General features: G+C 28.4%; 1 protein-coding gene across 1 annotated transcript in view; it reads left to right on the top strand.

Moving 5' to 3' along the window:
* The window catches only part of LOC112598365, a 109,258-nt gene extending 90,280 nt beyond the window's left edge, over positions 1–18,978 (top strand). Inside the window, exons 2-3 of the mRNA XM_025344794.1 lie at positions 14,655–14,819; positions 17,947–18,978. Of these exons, the coding sequence (XP_025200579.1) occupies positions 14,655–14,819; positions 17,947–18,023 (242 nt within the window). The 3' untranslated portion in view covers positions 18,024–18,978. The remainder of the gene's footprint in view (positions 1–14,654; positions 14,820–17,946) is intronic.
* The last annotated feature ends 93 nt before the right edge of the window (positions 18,979–19,071 follow it).

Genomic DNA, 19,071 nt, shown 5'->3' with positions numbered 1-19,071 from the left:
TATTTTTTGTTTTTGAAAATAAATTATGTGTCAGTCTATCAAATTGTATTATGTGATAAAAATATTATTATTTTCTTTTTTTTAAATAATCGTAATAATGAATTTACATAATTTATACTTTAAATATTTTATTTGAAAAAAAAAATGGTTAAAATCTTTCTAATACAAAGAAAAAAGTTAAATTTTATCGTCCTCAAAATATAATATGAAATATGATATCTTATTTGATTTCACCAAATAATTGTCATAAATCATAGTTATCTGTTCAGTTCTTATTTGAATTTAAATAAAAACTTTCAAATAAATATCTCGATGCGCACTTGCTATACGCATCAACCTCGCTTCAATATTATATCAATCGTAAACGTTGACATACGCCAAGTATTTTATCGCAAACGAATAAGCATTCAAAATAAGCATTTATGATTTCGAAAAAAGTCGATTATAATTTTTATTATATATAAGTTATCATAATAATTATTTAGTTCCAACTAATAACTTTTATATTTAATAACAAGCCAAGTTATATCATTGTATAACATAGGTTACTTCTTACATATATATAACTATTAACTATACACTTTCTCGTTCCTACGTGTCTACATTAAAGCGGTCAACGATAATTAATGGTAAATTCAATTATTCTACATGACTTGTTCAAAATAATTATTTAGATCTTTCACCAAAAACATATGTCAACTACCTTCGTGCTATATGTTATATTTATATATATATATAAATTATATTTAAAAGTATTTATAATAATACATATTAATTGATACAACTACGAATGAATCGTCACAATGAAAATAATATTATTATGTCACTATTACTTCATTGTTTATTTATTACGGAAATCTGAAATCTCATAATTGCACAAAAAACACTTTAACTCTGTATAATATAATTTACGTATTTCAATACTAATTAGTTAATATAATAAAATTATACTATTTACAAAGTGTCAAAAAAAAGGATTTAATAAATTAAAGTTTGCATGACGTGATTTTATAAATTATTCAACAACATAATATATGTAATAGTAGTTATGATACAAAAATCGTGTATCTAACACTTGTTTTACTTTGCTTACAGAGGCGTAAGATGGCAATGTATAATAGTATCACACTACCACCTACCTACTATTCATGATTAAGTGACTTTATATACGTAATTATGTACGATTAATCATTACAATTGAAAAAAGCATTTTGAATAGAATTAACAATTTATAATTTAAGACGAGTTTATGATGTTTTTCTAATTTTAAACAACCATACATAGATTTGTTCGTAATTTTACTGTTCCAAAAAGTACTAGATAAAGTGGTTAAAAATTAAAACATCATACACTCGTAAACGGAAAAACCTGTAAAACTGTTCGCTTTTTTATGTCAGTATCCTAAATTGTTATGTATAATTAAATAATAATTGAATTATAAATCAATTTTAGTAAATATATAATCAGTTAACGTTTTTTTTATTTTTAAACATTATACGGCAGACAACAATAATAATTACTATATTATACAAAGTTATAGTGTGATATAACCATATTATAAAGGTACCCACTATTTACTCTGTTTTACATAAAATCAAGTTTTAATTTTAAGTGGACATTGTACCACAAAATATTACCTCGATTAGTATGATATACATAATTAATAAAATAATGTATAGATAATATTGTAAGTATATTTTACTATATAATTAATAAAATAATGAATACAAATAACAAAATGTTATAATTTTTTATCTATAATCTCTCCAGATAAATTTCTCGTTAACTTGAATCACTAATACCTCCCCTCTTTAAATCGTTTTTCGTAAATATTAAAATAATGAAAGTATATATTTACTGATTTATATAAAAACTCAACATGATCACGTAAAATACATCTCTTGTAATTTACTGTATTATCAGCGTATCTTAATTTTAAATTATATTATAATTTATATCATTTATACAAAATATAATATCCAATCATCAGTAAATGCATGGACGTTAAGTGAATAGTATTTATGCGCTTTTCTTATGACCTATTCATTTTTAACGACTAACGTCTATTCTTTCTATTTGTAATTATAACCAATATCGTGGTTGTATATGTGCCTATACTAAATAATACACAAGACTCTTGTGTATCATTTAGTATAGGCGACAAGACGCTTATTGGGTACCTACAAAATATTTTTTATTTTTTTTAATATACTTCTATTAGGTTTGGGTGTAGTCTAACTATTTGTAATTTTAAAGTTAAGAACATTTGCGTCTAAAATAAAAAAAAACACAACATTTTGTTTTATAACCTATGCCTATTTAGCATACAACGTTACCATAATATATTGTGTAAAAAAAAATTCGGAAAAACTTAATCATTTCCAAAATAATGAATGTCTTATAATTTAATTTTTCCACACAATTTATTATTAATTTTAATTAAATTCACAATAATATTAATTACAATGATCAATTACATTTTTGTATTAAATAAAAATAAATAATAAATTCATCATATATAAGATTATATATATATATATATATATTATCATTCATCATCTAAATTATAACTGTCAATAATACAATTCTAAATATTTTAACTGTAATAAAATAATTTCTTGAAGTATTAGGCAATTATTTTTAAGTATTCAACTAATAATAAAGGTAATATTTTTAAAATAACGAAAATCTAAGCAAATTTTACTACTTGAAACAGTTATATAAATTCCATTATTGCTTAGTTAATAGTACTCTAATACTCACATTATTTACAACTGACACAAAAAAATACAAATGATAAATATTAAATGTTATATGAACACGGATAATAAAAAAAAAAAAATGTGTTATTTTGATCTTTCTAGTAACTAATAATTATGCAGGTATTCACTATTTAATATATAAATGTATGTTATGTTGTTCGCCCAAATAGGCGTTTTGTGTACGTTCGCAACTTCACTAGCAGGTAGGTATATGAAAAAAAACATCCTTCCGTATTAAATAAAACACTTGTTATTGTTATTATTTTATTTTTTTTTATTGGAATATTACGATAAATTAGTTTCAATTCTATAGATTATAAATCAGTATAAATTACTAAGATCTGAATACCCATGTGTTTTTACATGAATGTATTTATTTTTATATGTACGCCTGATAAATTGTTTCCTTCTAATACCGAATCTGATAATTATACCAGACACTCGTTATTTGTACACAGTGTCAAACCTGTAGGTAAACTAACTTATCCTACTCAGACTTTTTTAATTTAAAATTTGAATAATTTATCTAGTGTTAAAAACCATTTAAAATACTTAATAATAGATGAATAAGATTAATATATTTTAAATGACTTACACTATTTGCACATAGTTACACAAATTAATTTTATCTGTATCAAATTACATATACACACTTTATTAATTATTGCTCTTAGAACTATCTTTGCATTTTAATAATATTAAACGAATGATTGAATTACGTCGAGAACTTGAATAAAAAATCAAAAATGACTTGAAATTTTAAAATGTAATATATAATATGTATATACACAATTATCGTACAAAATAATATAATAATAATAATAATGTTAAAAAATGTTTGTTTAATGTTTTAGCTAACAATTATCTGATAAATGTATGTATACTGTATCTATCTTAAATTCGTATTTATAATGTAAGAGTTATAATAATTAAAATCAAAATATTATTTTGATATAATCAATTTCGTAAAAATTAATTTATGGACGTTGGATAAACTATTTTTTATGCCTTACGCTAAAAAAAAAAATATTAATTTAACAAAATACTATATTATTATAGATATCTTTACAAATATTATACGCACATATTCAGAAAAAATATAAAAATTTCTATTGTTTACCTAGTATTTTGGCGTGAATTTAGTTATAAAACCTTGTAACATAATTATTACGAGTAAGTATATGATTATATTTAGTATTTTTAAAGTTAAATTTTCATAACATAACTTCGATATTATAAAAATAATTGTTTTTACATCATTAAATAAATTTATAATACAATATGATTTTATAATAATAAAAAATACGAGTATATTGTTTATATTTTAATATAATCGTATTGATATTATTAAATTCTGAGATGAGATTGAATAAATATAATGTAGTTGGTAAGAAAAAAAAACAACCGTTTACTTTGCCTCAGTACTTTAAAATGATATCTAAAATGTATTTTAATAAATCACATGGTAGTCATTCCCTTAGTTCACAAACGAATTCGCGATGTGCGCAACAACGACGTAATGATGATGTCGTCTCGTATCTGAATAGCAATCGACGATTTTTTTTCCCAAAACCAACGGAACTAACTCCTATAGAATGTTCTTTGCATATTTTGGTCACCTCGCTACACGCAAGCTTTACACACACCACACACACGAGTGCGCGCGTAGTGGGAAGGAGGTAATTAGTTATAAAACACGTTATAATAACAAAAACAATGAATAAATTAATATAATATTAAAAAAATAGGTATATTACAGGTCAACAGTTTAAAAATTGTTCAACCTTATTATTATTGTTTTTACTATTATTAGGTACCTATACGTACTGCTCGATCGCGTGTAGGATTTTTCAGGAATAATAATAAAACGTTTTCCAAGTATTTTAGGAGCGACGCTGCAGCAGCGAGTTTGCCTAGATATTATAATGATACTATAGGTAGGTATATAATTATACGTGCAGCGTATCGTTTATATTATACAATATAAAAGTGGAGCTGCAGTGGCGGCGAGCAGGACCATCGTCCTGAGCAATAAAAGCTTGGGTGACGACGACTACGACGACGACAACATGAGAGTATATGAGACGAGAGACGATGATAGACGTGAGACGTCTACGGGCCAGCGCGGGGTTGGGAGGCGAGTACGTTTTTAATGCCTCGGTCGTAAAAAAGAAGGGGGGCTAGCCTTCTATATATAATGCATCCGTACACGCACGCACTGGCATTTGCGTCTCTTGCAGCCTGCTGACGCCACCGCCGCTTCCTGCGCCTACTGCACTATATACGCCGCACGCACGCACGCAGCTACTGCGCGCCATATACACTGCCGCTAGGCCGCTCTACCTCCCGATGCACATTTTGCACCGTTGCACTCGCCGTCGTACATTTATATGTGTGTGTGTGTATATACGATGCAACTATGACTACGGCGGTGGTCGTCGGCAACGGCGGGGAACTTGCGTAATAAAATTTATATTGTCGAAGACGTCCGCGATTTTATCGCGCAGAATTTAAACCGGTCGGCTTGGTAACCTATACGAATACTCAACCTATATAAATGAGTGTGTGTGTTTGTTTGTTTGAGTGCGCGTAAATAATAAAGAGCGAGAGAGAAACCACGGGCGGCTGGTGCGCGTCTTCCGAGGCGGTCTATTCACCACTACATATATATAATATATATATATAGATACCTTATATTATTACACTCGGTTTATATGTACGGAAATAAGGGTATGTATTCGCGTACTTTCGTCCGAGAGGCTATAAAAACAGGACTTTTCCTACGAAAGCGGCCCCACTCGCATCCACCGGCATGTTAGTAGGTATATATATTTGCTCAAAGCTCAAGTGCCCGATAGCCATTCTATATATAATTGTTTGGTGGGGCTGTGGGTTGATAGCGTACGCGTTTTTTTAGGCTCCCCGTGACTGGCGACTGTAGATGCTATGATGACGGAGCTACAATAGGTATAAATTATCTTTGTTTACCCTTGTACAAACTGCTGGACGTTAAAATTCGTTTCCTCTTTCGAGATCTATACTCTGTTGTACTTTTTCCGTCGAGTTTTTCCCCTACAGTTTCAGCTACACAAATTCGTTAAAACTTTTCACGCTACATACGCACACACATTCACCCTTTCCCTACAGCTTTATCAATCTATCTCGCTCTCTCGCCCAATACTCCCACTTTGACAAAGGTCTGAGTGTGGAAAAGGGGTAATAAAGCATATATAACCGTCTGTGTGTCGATTGATGGATTTCCCTTATGGGAGAAGGGCTACTGATTTTTATGTCTACACAACATTATATTATATATTGCTGCAATGTAGACGTTGTCGTTGCGCATCGGGATATGACCGAGATTCAAATTAACGAGTTGCCCCCGAGTAATATAGACGTCGTTGAAATGTTTTCACTCATTTTAACGAATTCGATGTGTTCGTTGGTCGTTATACACATAGGAATACTCAATATGAGCTCATTTCAATATTATAATAATAATATACTAATATATATATTATATATGCGGCTACTTTATACGCAATATCGGTGTTGTATTATAATATATGTATAATGTATACTATAGAGTACATAAATATTAAATATATATATTATATATTATACAGATTGATATTCAAATGACGTTCCAAAATTGCAGAATTAAAATCGTCTAGAGGTATATTACGTCCATTTAAAAAGAATACTGATCACCACAAATAACTTATATACTACCTATCAAATAGATTCTTATGATGAAAAATACATAAATAAATCGCATACCATTAATTAATCTAATTATGTTCAAAATGTATAATGCTGTATCTATAGAAATTAGGATATCTATATATGATTGTCATCTATTGTTTAGAAAAAATATTAATGATATTGTAAGAATAAAAGTGTAATCATAATTTAAACATAAACAAATATAGTGAAGTAAGCTCGATAGCAACAGAAAATGATTCAATGGACAATAATGTATCATATTATTTTTAATTTTTAATAAAAATCATTAAGTTTCTTAAAATATACTCGACTTAGCTAATATTAACATTTAAAAATAATTTTATCGCGTATAATCTTGTCTACCCTCAATGCCTATGTAAATCATGTATAATACCGTAGTAGAGATTATTATACAGATAAGTATAACGGAATGCTACAGCCTACAACAATATGTAAACATAAGAAACAAAAATTACATACCACGGCAGATAAGACAAGTATTACAACCGAACTCAGATACTCCAATAAAACATAAATATATAATCAATTTCTCAACGAAAACTAAAATATACAACTGAATTTAAACTAAACATACATTTTAAATAAAATGTATAGATTTAAATGTCATTATTTATATCAGTTTTATGTATAGTAAATCATATATATGTATATCGTATATTTATTATATAAACATATCAAATATGAAACTTTGCATATTGTATTTTCATGTATATATATATACAATTTCTATTTTATAGTAAATATTACAAAAAAATAAAAAATATATCTATGGAGAGTATAGCCTATAACAATTAAAATATTCTGCAATCCACAAAGTGGTGGGTAGTTTGCTGAAATTTGATAACATTATTGTATATTATAATAATTATGGTGTACATATATTATATATATTAAGTGAAAATATGTAGCTGAAAATTCCGATAAAAATTAAATACTGGTTTATAATGTAATATAACTAATAACTAATTAGTATATTATGAGATAAGCGGTTGTACGGACAACATATTATTATATTAAATTCAGTAGTAGTCTCGGTATTCCGTAATGGGACCAGGGTATATTGTCGGATTATCGGAATTTATAAATGAAAAATAAAACATTTATAAAATTACGTGCATACGTATTACTGTCGTTACTTATAAAAAATGATTTCATTATAAAATTGATACTACCTATAAATATCATATTGTAATAAATCAACAATTTTTTTCTTTTATTTCCCTGTTAAGAACTCTTACACCAACCTACACCTTGTCTTGTAATATTTTCTTGAACAAAATATATTCAATCGGGTTTATTGGGATCGTCAGTCGATTTTAATGATTTTATTAGCTATTTGGTCATTATCATTAAAAATAACAGGGAGCTGGATTACTGGACGTGTTGGATTAACACATGGCTGGATTACTAAGACTTCAATGTATATATAATAAATATTGTTATTTTGTATGAATGCTAAAAAAAAACAGCCGATTCTAAAATACATAATATTATTATAGACTGGCAATTAAATTGTAAAAGAAAATTTTCCTCAGCTAAACAAATATATATTTTTTATCGTTTAATTTTTGTTATAACCGTGACGGACATAAAAACGATATATCTATAGGCATGTATATTATACGTACTCGTACACCCTATCCGCACTAATTGCGCAAGAACCTTTATAACAATATGTTTATATATATATATATATATATATATATATAATAGTATATGTAGTGTGAATATACTACGCATAATACCTATGTAATATAAGACTATACACTGCAACTGCACCACGCACAGGGAACTGTTGCAAGTGTATAATGTTATGTGTTATTATACGGTCATATAGGTTTAAATAGAAGATATATGCATGTGTGTATGTGTGTCCTCCAGCCCTCTTACCCATCAATGTTAATTTACAATAATAAAGTACTATATACTGCGTTATACTCCTGGTATAATATAACTAGTTGTGTCATATCGTAAACAGCGAGCTTACCGAGCATTCAAATCCAGTTATTTTTAGTACTTACCGCCCTCGGTGAAATATTAATAATTCCGTTTGAATAAACGTAAAGTAAAATGTACTACGAAATTTTGTCCATAATTATCTTGTATGATTAAAAATTGAAAATATCGCACTCCATCCGTTGTTTTAACAGAGCGCGTAACATTTTTTTTTTTTTTTTTAATAAAATGCAAAACAGCAACTGTATTATAGGTTTAGAAAATTGATATAATGTAGGTAGACACATATACCAATATACAAAAAAACCCATTATGTCTGCAGTTATTTTCATTTTTTCTGAGTTTCGCTTCTCGATATATTATGATTTATGATAAATGATTCAATATGAAAATTAGTTTTCCTGTACACTCATACAAACTGAATTTTTTTTTTTTATTATAACTCGACAGATACAACTTGTGTTGGTATACTCAAACTGACGAATGCAGTAATACGAGCACATGACTATAAAATGATACAATGAATTTTACAATAATATTAATACAGAAGGATACATTTCCTATAGTGATATTTCATATTCTATAGTTGCAGTATCCCTATGGCTATGGCCAATACATATACGTTAAAATATTATTATAACACGTATTATATTCAGAAATACAAATAGTTAGGGTAATTTACTTTTAATGAGTAATGAAGTTATTATATTAACTATTATAAGTTACTTAACTTTTCTATAAGAAAAGTAACTTCATTACTTTCATTATTCACAAAAAAAGTACAAGAGTAAACTTGAATTTCTTATCAATCAAAAACCAACCAAGTACAAATAATGTAGTCATGTATCATATCCAAATATAATGTGAACAAAGAAAAAATAAAAAACTGTTATTAGAAATAAATAAAATACAAAGCAAGTAAATAATAATTTGTTATGTTTTCTAAAACATTAAACATGTATTTGTAATGAATTAAATGTTTTTTTAAATATGAAATACATTGTAAATATTTATTTATTTTTATATAAAATACACTATTATTTTATTCTCCTTATCAAAATTATTTTTAACTCTCAATACTTGAAACAGTAATATATTTTTCTTGCAATTTATTATCGAAAATAATGTCTGTTACATTTTTATTCCTTGGAAAATAGTTTCACGAAATTATGTAACACGTTACAACCTAAGTAACGTGGTTACAGTAATGACTAACAAGGTTCTTCTTAAACTGTTATATAATACCACTGATTATATGCTATTATTATTTAGATTAAATTATATTAGATAATTGAAGCTGAAGAAGTAGATTGTTATTACATTTATTTTTGTACGTAATTTAATTTATTTTCATTATTATCTCGTTCATACATTGACCATATAAATAATAATAGAAAATAGTATTATTCTATTGGAAAAATATCTCTATGACATATATTTATTCAATTAAATAATGTAATAACTAATACCAAATAAACGTTATATAAAAAATATATCAACACCAAAATCGCTCTTTGCAATAATGATCAAGAATTATTCCGAAACTTTTTCAAAATTACAAAATGTTCACTACATCAAAGTTTGATAATTTTATATTAAAGGTTATTTATAAATTACAGTTCCACCCATTCGTTTTTTTTTTTTTTTTATTACCTACCTGTTTTTATTATTAGCATTGTTTTATACATAACCGCGAGTGCAGGTCAGAAACTGTATTTCATTCTTACAAATATCGTATACGCGATTGGACAATTGATTATATATAATAGATACTTATAAGTTATAACATTGTATCAGGCCCTGATTTACGCATGTGCAGGCGGTGCACTAGCACAGGGCCCCCAAATTTGAAGGGCCCCTTCGGCCTTCCTATTCTATACTTTGCTACCATAAATAAAAGATATTTTTAATAAGATTTAGTAAGTAGTAACTATAACCTATTTAAGGAGGCCGCAGCATGCGTAGTATTCATACGGTTTACACTAATCACTAATAAGTAATAAGCCGTCGATAGTTATATCAGTCGATGAGTTATCGGTCAGTGATAATACTAATAATACTCAATGATATTATCAATGGTAATAATGTCTATAAACAATAAAAACCACTTACCAAAAACTAGTAAACATTTGTAACATTTTGCAGCTGCAGCTGCCGCCTGCTTGTATAGAAATATTGTGTTATCACTTATCAGTTATCATTCCAAATATTTCATTTGTGTAATGTGAATATGATTACCTATTTACAAGTATAAAGTAACTTTATTGTCTTTATTTTAATTTTTTTAAGTCTGTGATTTATTGTAGTAATTTATTATTTATAATGTCATCCAAAAGAAAATATGCTTCTGGATATGAGAAAAGAAAGTTGAAAAACAAACGTGAAGAAGAAAACAAAAAGTTAAGCGGTTCACTATCAAAATTTGTTATCTGCTCTTCCTCTGAAACTGTGGTGCCCAAAAAATAAAACAGAAGGACCAGAAGGTAATCATAATGATATTTCATGATTCATAAACAAACTGTTTATGTATACAGATAAACAAAAAATAATAATTTATGCAGATCTTGATTTATCGATCAGTATCGATGATCCTGAAGCTGAAGCACTAACAGATGATGCAAATGACAATAAAAATACCTGTGAGTGTACTACTTTATATGTCTATTATATTTAATATGTTAACTACCTATTACATGTTAGTAAATGTATTTAATTTTGGGTATAGGTATCATAGATGTCAATGTTGAAAATATTAGTGAACCTGATGAGACTGTCGAGACTGGAGATGGCATTGTTAATAATTCAAATAATGGAAATAAAAATAAATTAGCAAGTTGTAAGTTAACTAAAACTCATACATACTATACTTGTCATAACCAATTACCATTAAATTACCTAATAAATGTATGTTCCTTGTCATATCTTATTAAATACATGTATTGTGATTAATTATTTTTACTTTAATTGTCTTAATGGTTTTTATTTTATTTGTTATTGTATCTTATGAATGATAAAAATGTGTTTTAACAATTTATAATTTATCTAACACAATTATTCTAATATAATATTTGGTTAAATGTATGTTATTGTGTAATGTTTGTCACGTTATTTGTTTATTTGAAGTTGTATTATTATTGTTGTGTACTAAATACTAATAGATTTCTTTTTGTGTATATAATTTATTGACATATAGAATATGTTTATTGAAAAATACAAATGCAATATAAATTATTATACGTTATGAGAATAGAACAGCCTCAATTAAATGTAAGTTCACTTTAATTTGCATTATAATAATTGTTATTGAATTGTGCATGTATGGTTTGTATTATTATTATTGAATAGGTAGTGCATGTATGGATTATTGTTTTGCTATTAGTGTTTTAAACGTACATTTTTATGTTCTTTTTTTAAATGTTTTTTATTTTATAAATAAAATTTGTTATTATTTTACTTATCATTTATTTTATATTTTAATAGTTGATGAAGTTGATAGTGTTAATGTAGAATATGAAGACTATAGCTTATATTCGACTAATATTAGTCTCTGGCCGAACATTTTAAAAGACAGTTTTAGAGAATACTTTATTTTAAATCCTCCAAAGCAAAATATGGATAGAATTGAGAATTCAAAAAAGTTTTTATATGGAAATTGGCGATCACTTAATGCTTCTCACTTTTATTATACTACTAAAAACCAACAAAAAATTAATAGACAATGGCTAGTATATTCAGAAGAGTGTGCAAAATTGTTTTGTTATGTTTGTAAACTTTTTAATTCTAATGATAAAAAACAGCTCTGCCAATCTGGTTTAGATGATTGGGTGCATATTTCAAAACGTCTTGCTGAACATGAAAACTCTATGGAACATAGAAATGCTGTATGTACTTTATCAATTCGTGCATCCGCCTTGAAACGAATTGATCAGGAAATAGTATTACAACACAATAAAGAAGTCGAATATTGGAGAAATGTTTTAAAAAGAGTTATTGAAGCTATCAAATTTATTTCAATTCGAGGATTGCCATTTTTCGGTGTTGATGAGAAACTGAATTCTGATCATAATGGCAATTTTCTTGGTATTTTAGAACTGATAAGTAAATTTGATCCTTTCCTTGAAAATCATCTTTCTCAGTTTGGAAATAAAGGCTCAGGAAATGTAAATTACATATCTTCATTTACTGTACGACAAATAGTTGATCAAATGGCATCTAAAGTTTTAAACCATATTGTGACAGAAATTAAAAAAGTAAAATATTTTGGCCTTATAGTTGACTCTACGCCTGATATAGCTCATGTTGACCAACTGTCATATATCTTAAGATATGTTAATGAAGAAGGTGAAGTATTAGAACGATTTATTAAATTTCAAAATATATATAGCCATACTTCAGAATCGTTAACAGCCCATATAGTTTCTCTTTTAAAAGAACTGAATATTAGCATCAACAATTGTATTGGGCAATCATATGACAATGCGTCAAACATGTCGGGAAAATATTCAGGGCTGCAAGCACGAATTAAACAACTCTCTCCTAAAGCAGAATATGTTCCCTGTGCTGCTCATTCCCTAAACTTGGTTGGTATTTCAGCAGTTGAGTCTTGTTTAGAAGCTGTAAATTATTTTGGAGTGGTACAATCGCTTTATGTTTTTTTTTCTTCATCTCCTCGCAGATGGGATTTATTAAATGATCAGTTAAAATGTAATAAAACTCCATTAACATTGAAATCAACATCCAACACTCGTTGGTCAGCTGACGCTAATGCAGTTAAAGCTCTACGGTTGGGATATAACGAAATATTGACTGCACTATCAAACATTTATAGTGATGATAATCAAAATTTAACAACGCAATATGAAGCCAAAACACTTTACGCAAAGCTTAAACAAAAGGAAACTGGTATCATGACCATTATCTGGCATGAAATTCTTCAAAGAATTAACAAAGTTAGCATGGATATTCAAGTATCCACTACAAATTTATCTTCTATTGTTCCATTGTATACTTCATTAATTGCATTTATTAATGACGTAAGAAATAATTTTCAAAACTATAAAAAGGAATCAATTAATTTAAATCTATTGCCTGATTATACATCAAAAAGAAAAAAACAACATACTAGAAGTAAGTGTTTAGATGATCCAAATAATCCAGCTATAAATTTATCTGCCGAAGAAAATTTCATTTACAACACTCATTATGTAATATGTGACAAATTAATTACTGAATTGAGAAAAAGAAACAATGCTTATGAAGAATTAGAAAAAAAATTTGGTTTTCTCTTTAAAGATATGGACAGATCAGAAATACAAAAATGTTCTAAAAATATATTGGATACATATTCAGATGATTTAGATTCTGATAATTTTGAATGTGAACTGATTCAGTTTCAAGAGTTGAAAAAGTCATTTCTCGGTAATAATTTTTTTCAAGATCCCCATTATTGTTTGAAATATATTCGAAGAATGAATATTCGCCATACTTTTCCCAACTTGGACATTATATTACAAATATATTTATCAATGCCGTGCACGAATTGTAGTAGTGAACGTTCATTCTCTGTACTCAAACGTATAAAAAATCGAATGCGCTCTACTTTAACACAAGAAAAACTGGACTCTTTATCATTACTGGCAATCAACCATGATGTTACTAAACAGTTAACATTTGATGACATAATTGCTGAATTTGCAAAAAAAACAAGAAAAAAATGTCTATTATAATTAAATAAATTAATTGAACTTTTTATTGTTAAATATGTACCTATTATTATTTTTTACATTTTTTGTTAAAAGAGGCCCCCAAAGTTTATAGTGCACAGGGCCCCTATTTCACTAAATCAGGCCCTGCATTGTATTATTAATTTGAAGACTGAAGAGTAACACATTTTTTACCACCCTAACTTTGATTGACTAAAAATATTTTATTTTGTCAACATTGTTTAATATTCGTTGAAAAACACACATACACACATGGCAAGAATCATGCGTTTGTCATAATATAAAATAAAACAACAGTTTCATTATTGTTTTAAACAAAATTGCACGTCTATTAAAAATTTAAAAATATAATTAATTAAATGAAATAATATTATAATTTATGTTTCTAATTGATCGCAATATTAAATTATATCATAATAAAAATGTTTTTTTTTGGGTATTTACTAAAAATTTATCATATTTTTAGATTCCAGGCCCAGGATCATGAGTAACAAAATCGAGCACGTCAAGACCATACTAAAGGAGTTGGTCGGTCGCACCAAAGATTTTCAAAACTTAAATGCATTCCGTCTGTTCGTATTGCAACACAACACGTACGACGTGGACAAAGCGACCATGTTAATTAAACAAGGTAAGTGGCCGTTCAGTAAAGGGGAGGAGTAAAGGGTAGTATGTGATCGGCGAGGAGAAAGGAAGGGGTAAATGTTGAGTGGAAAAAGTTGTATTATTTTTATTAGGTACATATGAAATCAAAAATTAAACAAAAAAAAACACGGTCGGTCGGTCGACAGGCCGGTCGTACATACCCATACCGTGTGCGCACACCCATTTCTTCAGTACACCCGTGGTGGTTATATATATATTTATGGGATGGAATAGGCGTGACCTGAAATGAGCTGTGTACAGTAATGACACCAGGTGGGGGAGGCGAAATCAACTCCAACACATTAATACTCGTAAAATATCCGACCACCATTGTTTAGACGCACCGAACATGCTCAATAACACAAAAGAACATACTATAGCGACGTAGTATTATAAATTTATAAACCTACGTACGTACAACAGGTACATACATAACGTATGCGCGAATATTAGGTATATAATACAATACCTATGTATAAATAAGGGAGTAGACATATTTGTCTGCCTAACCAACTACATAAATACAAATATAACAAAGTAAACACGGTCGTATAATATATTACGCGTGCGCGCGATTACCACAGTGTGCAGATCACGCATTCTAATAATAACAATAATAATAGTAATAATAATACATATTATTATTAATATTATGTCACGTCGAGTAACACTGTGTTATCCGTGTATACGCGACGACGAGATAATAATATTATAATTGTACCTATAATAATATTGATGTAGCAACTAGCAATGTATTATAATACCTGCGCATATACATCGCATTATACATGAATATAGGCGTGTGCGACATGCTGTATAGGCTGTTATAATATAATATAATATTCCTATCTACCTATAGCAACAGGTTTACGTTATCGTCATGACGGTACCGGGACTGGCTACGATGTATCTCCTTTTTTTTCCAAAAAATTCACCTCAAGTCACAACATAACTTAATAAGTACTCATATTAGCAGCTCTCCCGACAGTCTACAACATAATTTATCAAAAATTCCTTATCAGATGTACATGTTCTGTTTGCCTAAATTAAATACTTAAAAACAAAAATTCATAGTTAATAGGTTTAAGTTATTTATTTCATTTTGTGATTCAGCGTTATAAATTCGATATTATGACCCAGAAAAGAAAATATTATTCCGTCACCCTTTTTCAACTTTGCAGAATACATCAATCACGAAAATCTGTCCATGGGTATGCGCCAGTGCCTAGTGATAACTGTTGGTTGGTCGCATACTAGATGAATAATGAACATGAGTAAGTACAAACTATAATAGGAAACAATACCTAACAGGAATGAGCTTGTATAGAATCATGGCTCACGGGTATAAATAACCTTCACCCTTCCGCCTTCAGATAGTATTGAATTGGGCCTGGAAAAGTTTAAGATTTTATACAGTCAATAAAATTGGAAGAATTTAAAATCGCCCATTCGGTAAACGAACCTAGGCTATCGCAAGAGTTCAAAATCCAACCTCAACAGTTGGCCAATATTAGTTTGACTAGGCTATAACTCACACACTAAGAGTTGTGATTTGTCTATCAAATTGTGTTAGATTAAAAGAGAAGGCAAGAATATTTTAATTACATTTTTGAAATTTTAGTTAATTAAGACTTAAGTATAGAAAAAAAATAGTGATTGTCCTTTACTGCCAAAAACATAACTCTCCTACCAAGCGAAATATAACTCGATCGATTTTGCTTAAATTCGGTTTTCAGCAAAACCGAAACAAAATCAATTTTTCTACCAATATACTTATGTGTATATAATAGATTATGTTGATAAGGTTAGAATGAGTGTAGTGAATTTCAAATTATTGGATATGATTAGATGAGAAATTTGATAAAAACTAAAATAATTTAATAATGTGGCTAGTTTTTGGTAGGTGTGTATAATATAATATGTATATCTGTTTATGGTCAGTCATGACGCGTAACAATATAATATAAAATAAATCTATAATAAATAACATACAATATAAATACCACATTGCTTTAATGAATGCAATCAACGCAATTGGAATTATTTTCAAAATATATATATATACACCGCCGTATGCGTATAATAATAATTGTGATGTATATGTAGTTTGTATATTCTCGTGATACAAAATCGTTGTACATTGTGGTTCCATCAGACGTGTCTACGATTTATATAAACATTATATACCGTTTAGTGACCACAGGTATTTACCACAAGGATGTTCGGTGCGCGTTGGGTAAATAGATTTATGCACGCACTCATATGCATGTAGTGTATAATGTGTATAATATAAACAATATACATTATATATATTTACTTTTAGGTGAGTATATGGTTGATACCTATCACGCCACGGGTGTACGTAAAAATGTATTGGTAGGTCAGGTTACTGTACCCTACACCGACTTCAAATTATTAATACCTATTGTAATAGCCCGACAATATTTTTTCGCCGCCATCAGTTTTTACGTTTCAACTACATATCTGGGAAATATATTTTAAACGCGCCTATGTTTATCAATATAATATCTTGCTGGATCGATTATTAATCATCGCATCGGCCAGATATGTATTGATTTGTCAAATTTATCTGATACGGCTATAAACAATGACATTATTATACGAACTAGTCAAAAAAATGTTCCGGTAATTTCCATTTTTAAAACCACACACTTGGAGTGCATGTAATTTTTCTATGACAATAATAATAATAATAATAATAATAATAATATACAGATCAAATGAGATAAAAAAAGAACTATGTTTTTGATACTTTTGAGTTTCCATAAAATCACATAGAAACTGGTTATATGTAATCAAACGAGTGCTTTTAAACGAGTAAAAAGAAAAAAAAAACATGATAAAATAAACCACTTGATGTGACTAAACCGATTAATCATTTCATTAATTTTAAGCGTAGGACAATAAATTATAATTGTATTTGAAGTTTTTCGATTTGTAAATAAATCCCGTAGTCGGTCTGTCTACCTATCTGTTACAATGTAGGCAACCTATACTCGTATATCGTATAAACGCATTTCATCTTGTTCAATGTAGTATTGAAGCGCACGTGAATTATGTTACAATGTAATTGATTGATTTATTTTTTCTAGGTGTACGTAGTAAGCTATTGAATCAAATTAAATTTGTAAACAGAAATACTCATTTTGAGCGCGACTTGCTCTTTTAAAGATACAATAATTATTTACAACAATATTTCAACGATAAATTACTTTTGAGTCGCGCCGATATAAAAAATTAATATTAAAATATTTTATTAATTATTATTTTTTTTTTTTTATTTTTTTTTAAGCAAGACGGCCGTGTATGACACGGAATTTTAAGAGTAACTTCGATGACGATGACGCGCCTTAACAAGTATCTTTATTATTTAACGTTTAACTTAAATTCCGGGCCTCCATAGGGCCCAAGTAAAAATTCACTAATTAAATTAACGTGTGTTACGACCGAATCGGTCCGCGCCGGTCGCGGATTCGATTCTTGTACCAAACGTATTTCATTTATGTACCTCTATTTTATGTATCTTACGGCATTGTACAATCGTATTTTTTTTTTTTTTTTGATTCAATGGAAGATTATTAGAAAAGGATCGGTGTGTTGTGAAAGGTTTGGGTGTTAATTGCAGAACTTGACAGTGTGTTTCCTTGGACTTGACCCGTGGTAAACACACCGGACAATGACGCAAACGGGATGGTTTTATAAATGTATCATCATTATTATATTATTACTATTACTTGCTATTACTCGCCTTTTTTTGTCGTTGTCATTGACGCATAAAGAGTGTGTACACCGGTCAACCCAACAGATATCCAGCCAGAGGCTGTGCAGAAAGTCCGATTGTCAAATACACGCTCGACACAAATGTACACCGTGTGCCAGCTGCGCTGCAAAAGTGCGCTCGCTGCGTGTGGCAGTAATTGTGTACGTGTACGAGAGAGTGTGTGTATGCGTTTGTGTGTAAATAAAATAATAAAATATATGCGCGTTCCGATTAAGTATATGCCACTAGCAGCCAGCCCATATCAAGCTAAGACATATTACTGTTATATTCTATAGATGATGATATTTAATTTTCTCAGTCCCTTTTAATAATAATATATTAAACAATAGGTACTTAATAATATATTATTTTCATTCAAATGTTTTGATCATTTATTTTATTTTATTTTATTTTATTTATTTTTTTTAACTTAAAATGTTTTCTATAGGACTTTATT

The sequence above is a fragment of the Melanaphis sacchari genome, unplaced genomic scaffold (assembly GCF_002803265.2).
Source record: "Melanaphis sacchari strain LSU unplaced genomic scaffold, SCAv2.0 Contig47_pilon_pilon, whole genome shotgun sequence".
Lineage (NCBI taxonomy): Eukaryota > Metazoa > Arthropoda > Insecta > Hemiptera > Aphididae > Melanaphis > Melanaphis sacchari.
This window is presented reverse-complemented; position numbering and strand designations above follow the sequence as displayed.